This window comes from Cnephaeus nilssonii (assembly GCF_951640355.1).
Source record: "Cnephaeus nilssonii genome assembly, chromosome: 6".
NCBI classification, from domain to species: domain Eukaryota; kingdom Metazoa; phylum Chordata; class Mammalia; order Chiroptera; family Vespertilionidae; genus Cnephaeus; species Cnephaeus nilssonii.
The window spans coordinates 47,100,315-47,121,101 of record NC_137077.1 but is presented as its reverse complement, the minus strand read 5'-3'; the positions used below and the strand labels follow the sequence as shown (position 1 = coordinate 47,121,101).

Genomic DNA, 20,787 nt, shown 5'->3' with positions numbered 1-20,787 from the left:
GCAGTTAATTACTGGTTTTCAAGGAAATAGAGGTGGTCAGTGTCAAGACATCAGAGAAGGCTTCTTAGAGAAAGTGATTTCTAAAGGGTAGTAGATTGGTGGGTGAAGTGTAGCAGGCTCAAAGCCTCTGAGATAAACCTGAGTTACTGTCTGGAAGCAGAGCCCCAGAGTGGGGTGGGGGTGGGGGCGGTTCCAGAGAGCAAGAAGGCTAGAGAGATGGCTAGATGAAAGGTGAAAGGAAACCAGTTAGAGAATTCAAGTAGCCACTGCCTTCCAGCAACTTCCAATTGACAAGTTACTCATTTAAAAAGAAGTTGGGTGTCTAGCAAGGGGGGCCAAATTTTGAAGTCCTAAACTAGACTATAACTTGAAGCTCTGTTGCTGATTCTAGGGAAAACTCCCAACAGAAGAGATGGAAATGGCAGAGGTTTTGGGAAGACCACGGACAGACAAGGGAGGCTCTGGTTGTATGCCCAAAGAGCATGGTTGACTTTGGGCAGGAACTGAAACCAATATTTCCGGATAGTAGCAGAGGACATGGCCTGCCAGGGTAGGCTTTGGGAGAGCAAAGATCCAATGCAAATATCAGAGGAGGATGGTTTGGTACCAAGCACAGACTGGGAGCTAGAAGGATGCTTAACCAGACAGCCAAGGACTGTAAAGCTGCTAGGGTTTCCTAGGCAAGTAACCACCTGGTTTCCAGGATGGGACACACCTTAATCTCAAACTGGACCAGTGGTGACCGGCTAGAGCCCCCGCCCTGGTGGTAGTGGGCGGGCCGGTCCTGGGCGGGGGGCGGGGTCAGGGGGCCACTTAAGGCGGAGCCCGGGCATTGTGGCAGCGCCGGAGCCTGGCGACAGAGCCAGGCTGAGCTGGCAGTCACCCACGACCCCACTTCCCTGCTATGATGGCCCGTCTGTAGCAGGTTACAGAACCCCTGGGGGCATGTAGGCAGAGCTAGCGGCAGCCAGGTGCGTAGAGCCACAAGAGCTCTAGGGCACTCTGGGGCAGTTCTGCCTGCTGCGCTCTCTGGTGCCGGGGAATGCCCAACTGCCAGGCGAGCTGGTAAGAATAAGAACGTTCCCTTTTGGCCCGAGTCCGCTGCATCCATGGCGCTGCTGGCCAGTCTGGTGCTCCTGTGCTGCTTGGCACTTCTGACGCTGCCAGCCCAGAGCTGCGGGCCGGGCCGGGGGCCGGTTGGCCGGCGCCGCTACGTGCGCAAGCAGCTTGTGCCGCTGCTCTACAAGCAATTTGTGCCCAGCGTGCCCGAACGGACCCTGGGCGCCAGTGGGCCAGCCGAAGGTAGGGTTGCCAGGGGCTCCGAGCGCTTCCGGGACCTGGTGCCCAACTACAATCCTGACATCATCTTCAAAGATGAAGAGAACAGTGGCGCAGACCGCCTGATGACCGAGGTAAGGTGGGACTCTCCTCACCTGCGCCAGGGCACTGCCAACTTCTCTACTTTCTATTGCAGCCCCGGCGAGTGAACTGGGCTTCATCTCTAGAGACCTTAATCTCAAAGAACTTCCTCCACCCCACTCCTCCCCAAAATAAAAGTTCTGCTGCCTGGACTGAGTGGTCAGGAGAGATCCGAACTGGGAGAGACTTGGATGGGGAGAGGAAGGAGGGACTAGTGAGAGTGAAGCTGGGAGAGACTTCGAAGGCGAGGGCGGGGAAAGGGGGATGGCGGCAGGCGAGACGGGAAATGGCTGAGGCGTGGACCGGGGGTCAGCTACCGAGCCAGGCAGGAAGGGCTGGGGTGAGCTGGGGGCCAGGAGCTGGCTAGGCAGTAGACAGAAAGCTATGCCCTTCGCCTGGCTTCTGACCTGATTTTGGAAAATCTCTGTGAGCCAAGAAGACTGAAGGAGGCTGAGAAAAGGTGGCCAAGAGTCAGGTCACCGGGCCATCTACCTGAAGGAGGGGCTGGGTAGGAATTGTCTCTGGCATAGGGGAGGCATCCTAGAACTGGGGCAAGGTTATTCCAGTCTAAACGGCTGTCTTGAGGTGAAAAGCAGTACTCAATCAGAAGAACAGAGGGACCCACCTGAGAATCAAAGGGTTCCTGTGTCCCTCAAGCCCAGTTTATTTCAGGGGCTTTTGTTGGAATTTAAAACATAAAATAAATTCAACTACCACGTATTGAGCATCTGGGGCAGATCAGAACTAACCAACCTAGGGTGAGGTGAGTAATGCTTTGGGAGAGAAGGACCCCCTCTGGCCAATGATCTCAAACGTTGGAACTGGAAGGAAATTTGGAGGTCACATTCTTCCACCATCACCCCACCTCCCATTTTACAGTGAGAGCTAGGCCCCAGGAGGAAAAGTGATTTAATCAAAGTCTTAAAACTAATTAGTGACATGGCTGGGACTAGAATTCAGGACTCCTGATTCTAAGTCCTATACACTTTCCATTACACCACCTAATTGTGTATGGAGTGGGGAGGTGGGGGGAGAGGGAGGGGTACGGATTTCCTCTGATTAATTGCAATAGTTTTCCAGGTTACTTTGTTAGGAAAACCTGTCTAGGGGAGAAAGAATCCCTTCTTTCACCCAGAGATTGGGAAGGGTCACTCCTTTCCTTCTTGGTCATGGAATGCTTCCTCTGGCTGCCACCTGCAGCAGAGTGGGCAGAATAAGGGACAGACCCAGGAGGGTCTCTGACAGGCTTGGGAACCCTTTGGGTCCTGCTTATCTCCCACACCCTGGCTACAAAAGGCCTCCATTGAGTTGGTTCTGCACTGGGCTGCTGCCCCCGCAGGTCAAGGCCTCGGGCCGCCTTAAGGGACAAAACGACAAAAAGTTGGAAGGAGTTACCACTTTTTCTGTCTTTCCCCTCCCCTCCTCTCCAACCCTGCGGAGGTGTAGAAGACTCAGCAAGAAGGGCAGGGGGAAAGTGTCCCTCTGGCAGTTAGGAGAAAACCAAGTCCAAGGTGAGAGGTCGGAGAGAAGAAGAAAAGGAAGCTGTCCTCTCTGCGCCTCCTCCCGCCGGGTCCGCGCTATGGTGCGCGCCAAGGTCTCCGGCTCCCAGAACGGAGCGGCCAAGATAACCGTGGTCTCACTCCCCCGGGTGCAGGCTTCCAGCCGCTGCTGCTTTCCCTTCTCTCCACTCCCACCCTGCAGGGGGCCCCCCAGATCCACACAAGGGCGGCTCCGGCTGTTCTCAGGTGCTACTCCCACGCCTCTCCGGCCAGAGATGGAGAGATGGCAGCTTTCAGCGCTGGCAGAGCCTGAGCTGGAACCCGGAGGTCTGGCCGCGCTGGGGGAGGGGACTGGCCGGCCGGAGCAGGGATAGGGGGCGCGGCTTTCTGCCCTTTCCTCTCCCGGAGCCGGGGTGGCTGAAAAGCGCCTTTGTGGATGGAGCTGCTGAGTCCGCTTCTCCCGGCGGGTCCCCGGCCTCGGCCCGGGATTCTCGCTTGGTTAAGTCATCCCGGAGAATGGCCATTGTACTTCGTGCGGCCCCCGCCACCCCAGCCCTTTTTCCAGCAGCCTGGATCCCGCACGGCTCCGCTAGGGCACCTCTGTGGGGGGCAGTCGCACTCTGAAGGGGTTAATGCTAGGGGCCGAAAGGAGGAGGAGGAAGGAAGGAAGGAAGCGATGCCCGGTGCCAGGGAAGGCAACGAAACAAAAGATGAATCAGGCGGAGGGAGGGCAGCCGGGGCGTGCGGTGGGGGCCAGCCAACAGAAGCTCCTCTCGGGGAGTCGGGCTGTTCCACCCCACCCTGACCAAGCTTCCACCCGCCCTCTAAACCTTGCTTTCTCCCAGGTTGAGCTGAAGTCCCAGAATGAGTTGGGGTGAGGAGCCAACATTAAAAATAGGGAAAGAGCTAGATGTAGGCGCCTCCTGTCTCAAACTCAGACGTGACCCCACAGTTCTCCAACGGTGCTTTGAAAAGGGAGTGCAGATAGGCGACTACACCTATGCAGAGTCTCACTTGCCCAGGGCACCCAAAAGCTGAGAGGAAATGGAGCGGGGATTGGAAGCAGAAGAATCTACCCTCCCGTTCAAGTCGCTTTTGCCCCCATGGTGGTGGGAGTGGTAATGCGGAGACTGACTCCTTTATTCCCGACAGCGATGTAAGGAGCGAGTGAACGCGCTGGCCATTGCTGTGATGAACATGTGGCCAGGAGTGCGCCTGCGGGTGACTGAGGGCTGGGATGAGGACGGCCACCATGCTCAGGACTCACTGCACTACGAAGGCCGTGCCTTGGACATCACCACGTCTGACCGCGACCGCAATAAGTATGGGCTGCTGGCGCGCCTGGCCGTGGAAGCCGGCTTCGACTGGGTGTACTACGAGTCCCGCAACCACGTCCACGTGTCGGTCAAAGCCGGTACAGTAGGGGGTGGGTGGTGAGTTCCTCCCAAAGGGAAACTGAGGCTGCACAGCCCTGTTGCAAGTCTAGGGGAGACCAAGGTGGCTGTTCGTGTCATAAGCCACCCTTCCATTTCTGCCCAGGTTGAGGCCAGACCCCTGGGAACTTGCAGTTGTCCTGGGACCGCTGAGGTCTGCGCGGGGCTTGACCCACATCTTGAAGAACCTGTACTAACATTCTGGAACCACTGGACTTCCATCTAACCCTCTCCATGCTTGTTCCCTGCAGATAACTCACTGGCGGTCCGGGCAGGCGGCTGTTTTCCGGGAAATGCCACTGTGCGCCTGCGGAGTGGCGAGCGGAAGGGGCTGCGGGAACTGCACCGCGGAGACTGGGTGCTGGCGGCAGACTCCGCAGGCCGGGTGGTGCCCACGCCGGTGCTGCTCTTCTTGGACCGGGACTTGCAGCGCCGCGCCTCTTTTGTGGCTGTGGAGACCGAGAGGCCCCCTCGCAAGCTGTTGCTCACACCCTGGCACCTGGTGTTCGCCGCTCGAGGGCCAGCGCCCGCGCCAGGCGACTTCGCCCCGGTGTTCGCGCGCCGGCTGCGCGCAGGGGACTCGGTGCTGGCGCCCGGCGGGGACGCGCTGCGGCCGGCGCGCGTGGCCCGTGTGGCCCGAGAGGAAGCCGTGGGCGTGTTCGCGCCGCTCACGGCGCACGGGACGCTGCTGGTCAACGACGTCCTAGCCTCGTGCTATGCGGTTCTGGAGAGTCACCAGTGGGCACACCGCGCCTTCGCTCCTTTGCGCCTGCTGCACGCGCTGGGGGCGCTGCTCCCCGGAGGGGCGGTCCAGCCCACGGGCATGCACTGGTACTCCCGGTTCCTCTACTGGTTGGCGGAGGAGCTGCTGGGCTGAGCCTTCTGGACTTAGTAACCTCGAGGCGCCCGCCGGAACCGGGGCGTGGGGGCTGAGATCTAGGGATGTGGGCAGCGAATGATGTTGATTGGGCGGGAGGGAGGGAGGAAAAGGGAGAAAAATGGAGGCGATGCGGGACTGCCTAGTTTAGGGGCAACCTCCTACTGAAGAGGCGCTCCCAGGTCCTAGGTAGGTGGGATTGATGGTGGGTACTCCTTGACAAAGACTCTTTCGCCTCTTCTTCCCCAGTGCCCCAGTCCCACCCGATAATTTTATTTTCTATTTATAAAATCATAATATAATGATGTGCTTGCCCAGCCTGGCAAGATTGAGGGGCTGGGGCACAGACACGGCGTTAACACTGTCTTACACAGCCAGTCAGTCTGACGTCTGACATTTTCCTGCAGGTGGGCTAATAAAGGGAAAGTTTCCGGGAGATTATTGGAAAATATCTCTACTTCGAGGGTGATTCACCTCCAGAGGGGGGAGAAAGAGGACACACCCAGAATCAATACCTTTCATCCCTCCTTCCCCAGTAGGTCTTCCAGTCCTGCTTCCTCCTGGGGGTGGGAGGGTGTCCTAATCGATTATCAAGAGACGAAAAAAGTTGTGCCCTTCTCTAGGCTGTTTGTTCCTTCTCCCACCCAGAGAGGACAGCATTCTGCCAGTAAGGTGCCTACCAGCTGATGCAGGGGCCAGAATTGTCCAGGGAGTGAGAAGGCCCCAGCATGTTCTTTCTCCGTTCATAGGGGTTCCGTTCCGGTGGGGATGAGGCCATTGTGGGTACTGATACTCAAAGAATTCTGCTCCCCTATTGTTAACCTCTAGTCCTGGTCCCTCTCTCAAGGCCATGCATCAGCCTAGCCACCTCCTACCCTGGTATGGGGTCTGGATGGAACCCACGTGTTTTTCTGAGATGTCATTAGACCAACTGGTGACCCGTGGGAATTCCTAGCTAAGTCATAACTGATAGTCCCCCCCCCACACTCTTGGTCAAGACAAGCATCCAGACAGAAGAAGGCTGAAACCTATTCCTTCAGAAGGGCTGCGAGGATGAGGGCGGAGACCCACCTCAGCCCTGATGTATGGGGGGAGATCGGCGCTCCAAACAAGGGCATATGGGTATTACAACCCAAGCGCCCTTCCTGCTCTCCTGTCCTGGTTGTTTCTACCGGCTTCCTCCACTGTTTCTCTCTCCTCTCATTATTGCTGGCTCTGTTTCCTTGGCCTGAGTGTTTCCAGAACCTATAGCTTCCAACACAGCAGACACCTAGAATCCATGCAGGCAGGTGCCCCTGAGTTAGCCACGGAAGCTCTGAGGAAGTTGGACTGCACTGGAAAGGGTGTTTCTAGGGCCTGGGGGATGGTCAGGGGTGGGTGGTATCACCGGAAGCCCGCCCTTCCCTGTAGCAGCGGTGTCCTCCCAGAAGCCAGGTCCCTGCTATACACCGCCCTCTGGTGGTCCTCAGAATCAGTTCCCTTCTAGACCAAAGAAAAGAACTATATACAGTTGACCCTTGAACCAAAGCCAGCGTTAAGAGCGCTGAACTCCCGCGTAGTCGGAAATTACCACGGTTCCACTGGAATGGGTGGATTGGACCTGCGCAAAGAAGCCTTTTTGCAGGAGGAAGAAATGGTACGTGAGGCTTGGGGCTTTGTTAAGCTGCTGGGGCTGAGCCATGTGTGTTAGAGGCTAGCGAGGAGCCCTCCTGCCTGTCTTGGAGGATGCCCTTCCAAACTGTGGCGTTAATGCATCTCTCCTGCCTGATTTAGCTCTGGGTCCTGGAAGCTGGAGGTAGAGTTTAGTCTGTAGTAGTCCAGATGTCCATGCTTATCCAAATTGCCCCTTCATCTCCTTCACTCTTGTGACCCTTGAGTCAATTTCTAGAGGTGAAAGCATACTTAGATTTGCAGGTGGTCCTTGATAAAGGCAACTTTTGGAAGCAGCTGTGTATCTTTAGTGCCCTTCGACCCACCTTCCCTCAGTCTACACCAGGTGCCTAGTGGCACCTCAGAAATGAACTGGAAGTTTTACTACTGTGTTTTTAAACCTGTCCTTGTTGCCCTCTATCAGATCCTGATGCCCTCCAGTCATGTCACTTCAGGTAATGATTAATCTGATACACTAAGTAGTCTTTCAATGATGGGCCCCTTGTAACAAGCTCTTAAGCCATAAAACCATAATGGTGATGATTCCTAGCACCTTAAGAAGTTGGGCAGGAGGATATCCGGGGACAAGGTTTCCCTTAAACTACATCCTGTCAGCCCAAGCTGGAGGCCTGAGGCTCATCTCTCTCTCTCTCTCTCTCTCTCTCTCTCTCTCTCTCTCTCACACACACACACACACACACACTGCTTCCATCCCTATTTATCCCTGTCCTCTGGAGGCCCTCCAGCTTCCAGAAAAAAAAAAAAATCCATCATCTGCCTGGAAGCAGCAAAGTATAGCATCTCCAGGAAGCTGGCTCAGAGGGCATATTCACTTGGCCCTACCACATCTCCAATTGCAATACCTCTTTCATAAACAAAACAGGTAATGAGGATTGGGGAAAGGGCACGGCCTGGGAGTCAGGCCAACCTGGAGACAATGATGCCTCCCTGACAAGACAGTGGACAAGATCAGGGGATATGCGTAGTGTGGAGCAGGCACTCAGTACATGTTTTCTGTGTTCTGCATCCATATCTCACTCCCTTTGCTGCTTCTGGTGCCTCTCTGCTTCTCCTCTTACCACTCCTCCAGAAGCATTATCAATGGTTCCCAAAATTTTTTCATGGGGTTGCTGCTCCTATAATTATTTGATTTCATAACACTCCTTTCTTCAGAAGGCACTGTGACACATCTGGGTTTGTTTTAGAACAAAAATATAATTAAAAGTACTCTTGTTTCAAGATTAGGTGACTTTTTTATTGCTCCGAATCCAGACCTTCTCTCACCCCACCCCCCCAACCCCTTTTCTTTTTTGAGGCAGGATTTCCTGAACATCTGCAGTGTAGCACTGTGTAAAACACTGGAAAACACACAAAAGCTTAAGAAACAGCTTCTTCCCCTGTAGGAGTACACCTAAAGGTATATGATGGTTAACTACTACAGCAGCATTGTTAGTTTGTCAGGGTGAGTTGAATGGGCCCTAAATGTCATATTAGTACAAAGGAGCTTGTGGAGAAATAGGATACGGAAATATGTGTAGGTGGAGGAGACCAGAAAGGGCATTTCAGGCAGAAGTAACCATGTGAGCAAGGACTTGGAATCTGGGATGAAGATGAGCAAACTGATTAGAGCAGGAGATAGGGAAATATAACTATACGTAGCTAATGTTTCCTGATCATTTATGACTTGCCAGGCCCTGTTCTGGCACTTTATATACCTTCTTTAAAAAAATATATATATTTCTTGCTCTAACCGGTTTGGCTCAGTGGATAGAGTGTCGGCCTGCGGACTGAAAGGTCCCAGGTTCGATTCCGGTCAAGGGCATGTACCTTGGTTGCGGGCACATCCCCAGTAGGAGGTGTGCAGGAGGCAGCTGATCAATGTTTCTCTCTCATTGATGTTTCTACCTCTCTATCCCTCTCCCTTCCTCTCTGTAAAAAATCAATAAAATATATTTTAAAAAAATAAATAAAATAAAATATATTTAAAAAATATTTCTTTATTGATTTCAGAGAGGAAGGGAGAAGGAGAGAGAGATAGAAACATCAAGGATGAGAGAGAATCATTGATCGGCCACCTCCTGCACACCCCCTACTGGGGTTCAAGCCCACAACCCAGGCATGTGCCCTTGGCTGGAATCGAACCTGGGACCCTTCAGTCTGTAGGCTGACGCTCTATCCACTGAGCCAAGCTGGCTAGGGCTTTATATGCATTCTTATGTAATCCTCACAATAACTCTATAAGATTGTATTACAGATGAGGAAACTGAGGCAAAGAGGGGTTTAAGTCACTTGCTAAGTGACTGTTGGCAGTAACTGGTGGAACTGGAACAGGAATAATAAGAAATAAGACTGCCTTGATGGATGGGGCCACATCCTATGGGTCTTAAATTGTTTTTGACTCTTCCTCATTTTCTTCTTGAGTCACTAATCCGTCCTAGCTTTCTCACAGTTACTTCTCTCTCATTTTCATTGGCTCTTCTTCCTCCTGCCTGGATAGCTAGCTTCCCTAGATAAATCTACCTAGCTACCAGGTAAGAAGATATATACATAGGTACAGGTTTCTGGCAGGAATGCATGCAGGCTGGTACACCAACACAGAAAGCATAAGAAGACTCTCAGCTCTTTTTGGATTAAAAAAAGAGGGGACTTGAGCTTTGTTATGGACTTCATGTATGTGTCCTCCGCAAATTATGTTGAAACTCTAATGCCTATGTGGCTGTATTTGGTAATGGGGCCTCTAAGAAAGTAATTAAGGTCAAATGAGGTTATAACAGTGGTGTCCTGGACTGATTGGATTAATGGCCTTAAAAGAAGAGCTTCCTTTCCCTTTCACATGCACACAGGAAAGGCCGTGCCGGGACAACAGTGAGAAAGTGGCTGTCTGCAGACCAGGAAGAGAGCTCTCACCAGAACCAAACTGGCTGGAACCTCGATCTTAAACTTTCCTAGCCTCCAAAACTGTGAGAAAATAAATGTTTGATGTCTAAGCCACCCAGTTTATGGCATTTTGTATGGCAGCCCTAGCAGACTAATAATACAAGCTTCCAGAAATGTTTGAAGTCAGGAGAGGCCAGGGCTAAGACAGGGTCTTAGTGAAAATAATCAACGCTGCTTGAATAATGAGTGGTTGTGACCCAGACCCTCCTTGACATGTTTACTCCTGACTGTGCTTTCGTGGTCCCTGCTATATTGGGGGAAGCTTTCTTTGAGGAAGTTGTCTATGGGAAGGTAGCTATGGCTGGTCAGGGTATTTCCCTATGGAGGATTTTGTGGCTAATTAGCACATTCAAACCCTCTCCCTATTATTGTCTCTAAATATGACTTGATATACATATATGTATACAAATGAACCTCTCCCATGAGAGGGGGGCTATCTTTAATAAGGTCTTACTGAGTTCCTATAATGTGCCAAATGTTATGCTGTGCCATAGGGATAAGACAGTAAAGTCAAGCACAGCTCTTACAGTTCATCTGGTGAGACAGGCATAGGTGGTTAGGAGGTTGCTGAGTGTGATGGAAGAGATGAGAAGTGACATTTAAACTGAGACCTGAAATATGTGTAAGAGTTGTTCAAGCAGAGGGAACAGTGTGTGCAAAGGCCTGGAGTAGGGGAGCAAGGGTAAAGTGAATCTGAGGAGCATTGACAAGTTTAGTATAGCGAGAGAGATATGTGATGTACTTCAAGGTTTTTCAAATTTTGTCCTGAAGATGAAAAGCAACTGTAGGATTTGAAGCAGGTGAGGAGAAAAAAAAAAGTCAAACTTACATGTGAAAAAGGAGATTGGCAAGTGGGCAGCCTTTTTGGATTGTCTTTATCCCTCAGTAAGTTGATCCTTATCTGAGCATGTGAATGTTGCTAGTTCTGATTACAAGTAGGAAAGGCCCCATCCCCACCCAGAATGTGTTATGGGAGCAGATGGTGGGGGACAGTGTAGGGATATTTAAGCAGGACAGGAGAGGATAGGAACAGAATTGAAGGTGATATCTCTAGCCCTGGCTTTGCTTCTCTCTGAAACCCAAACCATCTCTCAACTTTTCTCTTTGGGACTACATATCCTAAGAACACAGTTGTCTCATTTCATACTGCATGGTGTCCAAACAAAAGTCCTTGAAATTGAGGACTTTTTTTTTCCCCCTCTTTTTTTTCCTATTCTCTCTTGCTTTCCAGCGATTCTTTCAGCAGCGTCTTGGCTTAGATTGGAGCTGATGGCCCTAACCTGAGACAGAGCTGCCACCCTGAGAGCCAGGTCTGGGTTGAATATTGCAGCTGCCCAGAGAACAGCTGGTTAAGCCCTCAGCAGCTGCAGCAGCTGGGATTCTACCCAACATTTGAGCTGAGATTAATCTCATTTCCTCCACACACATCCCTTCCTTGTTCTAGTCCCTGGCTAGTCTATGGTATCTTGTAGAATATTTGAGACTATATTTTATGAATCTCTCCCTGAACTAAGCTGAAGCCAAAGTCACCCACCTTCCTTTTCTCTTGGAGGCAGCTGGCTCAAATCACCTCAGGGCCACCACAAGGAGATTGTGGGTTTCTCACACACACAGCCTCCTTTCTCTCATTCTCTCTATCCTTTGATAAACTGGCTAGGATAGATTATACTTTGAAATGTCTAATTTTTGATAACCATTAGAATCATCTAAAGATGAAGGGACTTCTTTGGGGGTGGTGGTGAGGAGGTGGATTTCTTTTATCTTTGAAAGACTCTCTATCCCAAGACCTAGAAACTTGGTGGGAGTGTTGAGGGAGGATCAAGCATCATACTAGTGGTTGTCATTTTTAAACTGTGATTGCTTCTCACTTAACTGTGATTGACAGTTAAGAACAATAGGGCTGTATATTCTATTTGGTGCTTTTGCACCAGCTGTGTGACCTTGAGGAAATCACTTTGTAAGAAATGCCAGAGGCTACACAGAGGTGCTTCTAAGAGGTTGGAAATAAGGAGGTGCTCTGAGATTTAGACAGGTGAGGCAGAATTAATACACAAAGGTACAGGGAAGTTCCTCCCAGGTCCAGAAACTTGACTCCCTCCCTTCAAGAAATATTTACTAAGCCTTAGCAAGTACTAATAGTCACTGTACTATGCTAAGGATTTTTAAATATATTTCTAGAGAAACAGGCAGTCATTTAAATGAATTAAATTAATTAGGTTTTAGCTTGGAGGAGTAGCTGATCAATTTCAGGTTTTAAAAAGATCCCTTTAGACCTGGAGAGTATCATGCTAAGTGAAATAAGTGAGTCAGAGAAAGACAAGTATCACATGATCTCACACATATGTGGAATCTAAGTAACAAAATAAACAAATGAATGGAGTGGATACAGAGATATGGAGGCATGGAACAGAGTGCAGAATCTCAGGGAAGGTGGGGGAGAGTGGGTGGGTGGCAGGTAATCAACCAAGGCCCTCCTATGCGTATATGCATGGCCCATGGACACAGACAGTGGGGTGGTGAGGTGGGGGCAGGCTGGAGGGGGTCAATGGGGGAAAAAAGGGGGTCAATGTAATACTTTCAACAATAAAGAATTATTTTTTAAAAAAGATCCCTTTAGAAGGCAGGTGGGTGGGGGGTGGGAAGAGGCCAATCAAAGAACTTGTATGTATATATTTATAACCCACGGACACAGACAATAGGGTGGTGGAGGCCAGGTGTGGGGGCGGGCTATAAGGGGTCAATGGGAGAAAAAAAGAGGACATATATAATACTTTCAACCATAAAGATTAAAAATAAATAAATAGATAGATAGATAGATAGATAGATAGATAGATAGATAGATAGATAGATCTCTTTAAATGTTGAGTGGAGAGTGTATCAAAAGGGAGTCAGTGGGGCCCTGACCAGTTTGGCTCAGTGGATAGAGCATTGGCCTGCAGACTGAAGGGTCTGGGGGTTCGATTCTGGTCAAGGGCACGTGCCGGGTTGTGGGCTTAATCCCCAGTAGGGGGCGTGCAAGAGGCAGCCTATCGATGATTCTCTCTCATCATTGATGTTTCTGTCTCTCCTCCCTTTCTCTCTGAAATCAATAATATATATAAATAAAGGGGAGCCCTGACTGGTTTGGCTCAGTGGATAGAGCGTCGGCCTGCGGACTGAAAGGTCCCAGGTTCGATTCCGGTCAAGCGCATGTACCGTGGTTGCAGGCACATCCCCAGTAGGGGGTGTGCAGGAGGCAGCTGGTGGATGTTTCTCTCTCATCAATGTTTCTAACTCTCTATCCCTCTCCCTTCCTCTCTGTAAAAAATCAATAAAAATATATTTTTAAAAAAATAAAAAAAAGGGGAGTCAGTGAGTCCAAGGAAGAGAGTAGGCAAAAAGATAATGCAGTAGTGCAGGTAAGAGATGATATTGGCTGATAGAAAGAGGTGGCAGTGGATATAGAAAGAAAGGGCAATTGCAATTTCAGACCCTGGCTGGGTGGCTCACTTGGTTGGATTGTTGTCCCACACACCAAAAGGTTGTGAGCTTGATTACCTAGGTGGCAGGTTCCAACTCCTGTTGGGGCACGTACTGGAGGCAGCCAATCAATGTTTCTCTCTCACATGGATTTTTCTTTTTCTTTTTTTTTTTTTATTTCACATGGATTTTTTTTTTCTCTTTCTCTCCCTTCCTCTATTTATTTATTTATTTATTTATTTATTTATTTATTTAAATGTGTTTATTGATTTTTAGAGAGAGAGGAAGGGAGAGGGATAGAGAAATAGAAACATCGATGAGAAAGAAACATTGATCAGCTCCCTCCTGCATGCCTTGTATTAGGGATCAAACCTGCAATCAAGGTACATGCCCTTGACCAGAATTGAACCCGGGACCCTTCAGTCTGTGGGCCAATGCTCTATCCACTGATCCAAACCGGCTAGGGCCTTCCTCTCTCTCTTTAAAACTTGTGGATGAGCCGAAACCGGTTTGGCTCAGTGGATAGAGAGTCGGCCTGCGGACTCAAGGGTCTCAGGTTCGATTCCGGTCAAGGGCATGTACCTTGGTTGCGGGCACATCCCCGGTAGGGGGTGTGCAAGAGGCAGCTGATCGATGTTTCTAACTCTCTATCCCTCTCTCTTCCTCTCTGTAAAAAATCAATAAAATATAGTTAAAGAAAAAAAAACATTTAAAATACAAACAAACAAACAAAAAAACGTGTGGATGAAAAGGGCCACATGCTGACCTGTCAAGCTCAGGGGAGGCCTGCATGGCCGTCTTGCAAACTCAGAGACCTAAAGTAACCACAAAGGATGGTCTGAAATTAAACTTTAACTAAAAGCACTTATGGTGGGCAGTTACATCCTAGGCCGGTATCTTCACTGACAAGGTCAACCTTTACCTTAACTGAGCCTATCTGTCTTTTTGCATCCATGATAACATAACCTTGAAATGTCTGGGTAACTAGTAACTTCCCTTTTTCTGGAGCCCCTGGGGCACAACCAAATGTGCTGGGCGCCAGGACAGATACCACAAATTCCTTCATTATCATGTTAATTGTTCCTGCATCCACCTAAGTATGTGTCCATCATTTTACTTTTTATCCACTCCCAGGGGTTGCCCCCCCACCCCCGCTTTGCTTTATCCCACCTCCTTAATCTATCACCAATGAATTTCATGTAACCCACCTATGTCCCTCCTTTGATTGCAATGTATAAATACAAATGTAACCCGCCAAACGGAGTATTATCTCAATTTCTTGAGGTTCTGCTTCCCGGCATATGTCAACAGTTTGGCTCAAATAAACTCACAAAAATTCCTTACAGGTTTCAATGTTGTTGTTTATGCGTTAACAAACTCAATTTATAAAAACCATATCCTGGGTGAGGATTATGGGGGGGAGGGGGGAAAGACAGTTTCAGGAAATATTTGTATTTGTAGGCTTGAAAGGACATAATGGTGATTGAAGGAAGGAGGAAGTAAAGAGTAAGAAGGAAAAAAAGATTTCTTTCAGCTTTATCTACTTGACAATAATATATCTAACATGGGAGAGTAATGGATCAGCCAATATCAACCTATTAACCCCAAGTAGAATGTGCCAAATGGGCAACTCAGTCGATCAGAATTGTGTATCCAGAATTATCTTGGGGAGGGAGGTGCCCAGAGTGGTCACTGGAGGGCCAGGGATGGTTCTTCAGGCCTCCATATGACCTGGCTGAAATAACCCACAGAGAGACCCCTTTCCTTTATCCTGAATTTATGTTCATTAAGCAACAATCTGGTACCTCTCTGGAAAAGGAAATGCCCTAGGCAGAGGACATAGGCATTCTTGGTGATGAAGAGAAAGCAATGAATACATTGGCATGGTAGGACCCAGATCAGGAGCTCATGAATTATGGCAAGACTTCTCTAGCACGTGAGCATTTGGAGGTGTTATAAACCAGTCCAGTTCCCAAGTTGGCTACACTGAGTGCTCTTCCCAGGACCATCATTTTCGGTGGTGTCCAGGGAGGGGGCCAGACCATCTGCCTTCCTCTGGCCTAACTGTGAATTCACTTTTTAACTAATAATGATAATTATTATGATGGCTTCAATTTAATGAGCACCAACTGTTTCATAGTAGAGTGATAGGGATATCACATTTACCTTTTACAACAGTTGTACAAAATAAGTACTTGGCAGGCGTGGCTCAGTGGTTGAGCTTTGACCTATGAACTAGGAGGTCACGGTTCGATTCCCGGTCAGGGCACATGCCCAGGTTGTGGGTTTGATCCCCATTTGGGGCACCTACAGGAGGCAACTGATCAATATTTCTCTCTCACATTTATGTTTCTCTCTCTCTCTCTCTCCCTCCCTCTCTCTAAAATTAACAAGAAAACATATCCTCAGGTGAGGATTAAAATAATTATAATAACAATAACTTTTCTAGGCTGCAGTTTCCCAGACTGTATTCATCAGTGATTCTCAAAGTGTAGTCTCCAGACCAGCAACCTCAGTATCATCTGGAAACCTGTTTAAATGCAAATTCTTAGATCCTGCTCAGACATACTGAATCAAAAACTTCAGTGCAGAGCCCAGCAATCTTTGCATTAACAAGTCCTCCAGGTGACTCTGATGCGTCTTCAAGTTTGAGAATAACAATACAGATGACCACCAAGATCCTCCAGCTCTAATAAGTTATAATTCAATTATTTTGTATATTGTTGGTTGTGGTTCCTGGATTGAGCAAGGTCCCCTGAGGAGGAGCTGAGTACTTCCCATTTTCCTAAAATGGGTTGGTGTTTATCATATTACATGCTAACAGAAGTCAAGAGTAAGTGCAGGAGTAAGAGGAGAAGCAGACATATTGAATATGAAGGAGATGCCTGTATGTGTGTCCTGGTTATGTTTCTGTGCTTGCCTAGAAACACATTGACATGTGAACATCTGAGAAGTGCCCAAAGTCCATGTGTCAAAAATAAATGCATTAATTCAATTCTTTCCCCATGCCCCCACTAAAAAATTCCTGTTCTTCTTCCCATGTCCTCTAATTCTGTAAATGATCTTGCCATCTTTCTTTACTTTATCCCCTTTAATCAGGTCATCAATTTCATAACTTCTGTCTGGAATGCCCTTCATATAAGTCCTCACCATCCTCTCTGTTATTACCCTGGTCCAGGCCCTCATCTTTCTCCTCCTGGGTATTGGCTTCATTTAGGGCTTGCTGCTCCAGCCCCAACCTCTCTCTGTACACCCTTATCCACAAGGCTACCAGTGTGATCCTTACAAAGCACAGCTCTCCTCAGGGTACAGCCCTCCCCCCAAACCCTCCACCAAGGAAACAGCAAAGGTTCCATTGCTTATCGCAGTGTTTCCCAAACTTTGTTTTCCCTGATTATGTCCATGGTCCCTTTCCACCCATAAAATTATTTTATATTTTTCTCTAGTTCAACTGATGTTTCTTACTACCAACTTTAGCCTCTTCTAAGTAAGAATATTTATGAACTCATAGTTTTGGCATTATAGCTATTGTTTTTCCTATCATACATTAAAAGTACATAATGCCTGGCCAGTGTGGCTTAGTGGTTGAGCATCGACTCATGAATCAAGAGGTCACCAGTTTGTTTTGTTTTTTTTAAAATATATTTTATTGACTTTTTACAGAGAGGAAGAGAGAGGAAACATCCATGATAGAGAAACATCAATCAGCTGCCTCCTGCACACCCCCTACTGGAATCAAACCTGGGACCTTTCAGTCCTCAGGCTGACGCTCTATCCATTGAGCCAAATCGGTTTCAGCAAGAGGTCACCAGTTTGATTCCTGGTAAGGGCACATGCCCAGGTTGTGGGCTCCATCCCCAGTAGGGGGCGTGCAGTAAGCAGCCGCTCAATGATGTTTCTATCTCTCTCTCTCCCTCTCCCTTCCTCTCTTCTAAAAATCAATAAAAACATATTGTTTTTTAAAAAGTACATATTTTTTTTAAAGTTTGTGTATTACCTAAGTTACATTATATACCACTAGTGGTGTATTTTGAGAACTCTGAGATACTGAGTAAAGGTTACATTCTTAGAGCTGGCATTAAAAACCATCCCTGATCTGATCCCAGCTTAATTTCCAGCTTTAATTTCCACACAGCCCCCACACACAGTGTCCCAGGTACTGGGTCCTCTTAGCATTTCCAAGCATTCTGTTTTCACTCTTCCCTTCGCATTTTGTCTTTTCCCTTAGGGTCTTCTCAAGCTTTAAGGTCCAGTTCAATTGTCAATTACTTTGTGGAATCTCTGATCCTTTCAGACAGAATCAATCAACTTTCTTTTCTTTTCTTGTATTTACTTTTCTTTTTTGAAGAATGTTTTCTTCCACTATGCTTCTAGCTACTTTACTGTGACATGGGACAATATAATTTTGTCTTTTATTTTTTTATTTGATAATTTTCCCTACTATAACATTCAGAAATGTATCATTTCATAGTCCTTGGAGGAAACAGTTTGCACACCCGAATGGGGAATTGAGGAGAATATAAAAAAAGGTCTGTTCAGCCCTGACCGGTTTGGCTCAGTGGATAGAGCATTGGCCTGAGGACTCAAGAGTCCTGGGTTCGATTCTGGTCAAGGGCATGTACCTTGGTTGCGGGCACATACCCAGTAGGGAGTGTGCAAGAGGCAGCTGATCGATGTTTCTCTCTCATCGATGTTTCTAACTCTCTATCCCTCTCCCTTCCTCTCTGTAAAAATATCAGTAAAATATATATTTTAAAAAAAAGAAAAGAAAGGTCTGTTCATAAAGGTGTGGCCAGGGTGAAGGAGTATCTACAAGAATGGTAAAGCATTCTGAGTCTGGCATCAGTGGGGAGCCACTAGAGGTGATAGCTCCTAACTCTGAAGGAGCAAGGGAAGGTGGAGTGACAGGAACCAAGACGGAGCTGTAACTGTAGCTGTAGTTGAAGGAGAGGGCCACCCAACAGGGTCTGTGGCCTCTAGTAGCCATATGAGTGAGTTCAGGAGAAAACAGAATTGCTAATTCAACCCACAAAATCATGAGAAATAATACATTGTTGTTGTTTTAAACCACCAAGTCTTTATATACTTCATTATGCAACAATTGATAACTGATACATCAACAGGGAGGTGAACCCATAACTGTTTCTCCACCAAAGCTGTGGAAAACCAAGAAGACCTATACCATAGAACCCATAATTTTGATGTAAAAATAGTAAAAATGTTTTCACTTTTCATAGAGATACTTAAAATTCTTTTCTGGGAGCATTTCATCTTATTTTGTCTCAGTTGTTTGAGACAGCAATATATGATGCTGTCACTAGAAATTTTATTCCAAGCCCATTTACCTAATGTTAGGATAATTTGCTTCCTTTATTTGATCCTATATTGGTGATCTTTATATATCTATGATCTTTAAAAAGTAACCATTTAGGCATTACTTTTTCAGGTGATTGATATTTAATAAAATATCTTGGTCTTGAGATTGTAGAGTGGTTCACTAAACATTTATTTCTAATTTCCTTCCCCCGCCTTCCTTTAACTATAGAGGGTAGAAAAAAAAAATGCTAAAATTTCCAGGCTCCTTTGCAGCTAGAGATGAGCACATGATACAATTTTTAAAAAATTCTTATTTTATTATTTTTAATTTTTAGTTGTTGATTTTAGAGAGAGAAACATCAATCTGCCACTCCACCCATTTATGCATTCATTGGTTGACTCTTGTATATGCCCTGATAGGGTATGGAACCTGCAACCACAAGGCTCTAACCAACTGAGCTACCTGGTTAGGGCAGAGGTCTAGGGCAAAGGGTATATATATATATATATATATATATATATATACCCTTTGTTTTAGCTCTTTTGCTTTCTTCCTGAGTAAAAAACAAGAGAATTTGAGGATGATTTAATAAAGAGACTATTTACAAAGATGTGGGCAGGGTGTAGGGAAATCACAAGGGGTAGAACAGTTTCCCAGGATGAGTATCAGAGAGGCTGTTACCATGGTAGGCTTGAGGGGTGAGGAGAGGGAGTTACTAGAAACAGAACAAAAGAGCTGTGTGTATGTGTGTGTGTGTTGGGGCGGGGGGGGGGTGGGATGGTGGTGCATTGAGAGGTGCTGTGACCTTTAGTGGGGAACACAGACACTGTCTTCCCTCCATTTAATCTTCTGTGAGTGCTCCCCTTAGTCTGAAAACCACTGTGATTCAGGGAGCAAGGTCTGCCTCTTGGACACAGATTTGGGTGGAAAAAAGTAGAAAAACAAATAATATATAAGGCATCTTTTACTTATCTTTACATCCCTAGTATGCAACACATAGTCAGAGTGCCTGGAACAAAATAGGAGATGAATAAAAATTTTTGGTTTTTTAATCCTCACCAGAGGATACTTTTTTCATTGATTTTTAGAAAGGATGGAAGGGAGAGAGGGGGAGAGAGAGAGAGAGAGAGAGAGAGAGAGAGAGAGAAATGTGAGAGAGATACATCAATTGGTTGCTTCCTGCACCACCCCCAAAAGGGGCCAGGGATCAAACCTGCAACCCAGATACATGCCCTTGATGGGAATTGAACCTGAGACCCTCTGCTATGCAGGCTGATGCACTAAAGGACTAGCCACACTAGCCACGGTGGAGATGGATAAATTTTTATGGAATTTAATTGAATCCAGTTCTTCTATCTTACAGTGCTTAAGACTCAATCTGATATCACTACCAACCTCATTCAGGACCAATTATCCAACCTAAAATTGCTGATTTGCAAGGAACTTCTTTTACCCAGTAGAAAAGGTATTTGGGTCCCTTTCTGAGGCTAGATTAAGAAATGGCTCTTTGAAACATCTTTCATAGATCTGAACTTTTTAAAGCATTAGATGGTTCCATAGTTTTGCAAAGCCTGTCCTCCAGTATAATTCAACTCCTAAATACCCACTTCACAGGGTTTTCCAGAAGAAATAACTTCTGTGTGCTACCTGTATGGCTAAGTCTCAGTTTCCACATCTGTAAGATAATAGCTACCCATCATTCAAGTCTCAGGTACAAATGTCACCTTCTCAAAAGTTCTAGGATATCACATAAAAAAAGAATATCACACCCCAAGTTACTCGCTAGCCCATTAATGTCTTATGTTTTTTTCTCATTACAGTTATACTTAAAAAAAAGAAAAAGATTTTTTTTATTGATTTTTAGAGAGAGGGGAAGGGAGAGGGAGAGGAGAAACATCGATGTGAGAGTGAAACATCCACTGGCTGCCTCCTACATGCCCCCTACTGGGGATCAAGCCCAAAACCCAGGCGTATGCCCTGACCAGGAATAAAACCAGGTTGATGCCCAAACTACTGAGCTACACCAGCCAGGGCTATAGCTTTTTTTTATTATAACTTACTTATTGCTTACTTGTAGATTGTTGGTCTTCTCCCAAAAGAATACTTGCTTCTTGTGAGCAAAGACCTTGTCTGTGTTGTTCCCTGCTCTTTTCACAGCACCTAGAAGGGTGTCTGGGACATGATGGTTGTTTGATA

General features: G+C 47.2%; 1 protein-coding gene across 1 annotated transcript; it reads left to right on the top strand.

Moving 5' to 3' along the window:
* Positions 1-855: 855 nt before the first annotated feature.
* DHH (desert hedgehog signaling molecule) lies at positions 856-8,054 on the top strand. The gene is made up of 3 exons (XM_079775691.1): positions 856-1,412; positions 4,071-4,332; positions 4,603-8,054. The coding sequence occupies exons 1-3, from the start codon at positions 1,110-1,112 to the stop codon at positions 5,226-5,228; spliced, it is 1,191 nt and encodes a 396-aa protein (XP_079631817.1). The 5' UTR covers positions 856-1,109; the 3' UTR covers positions 5,229-8,054.
* Positions 8,055-20,787: the final 12,733 nt, after the last annotated feature.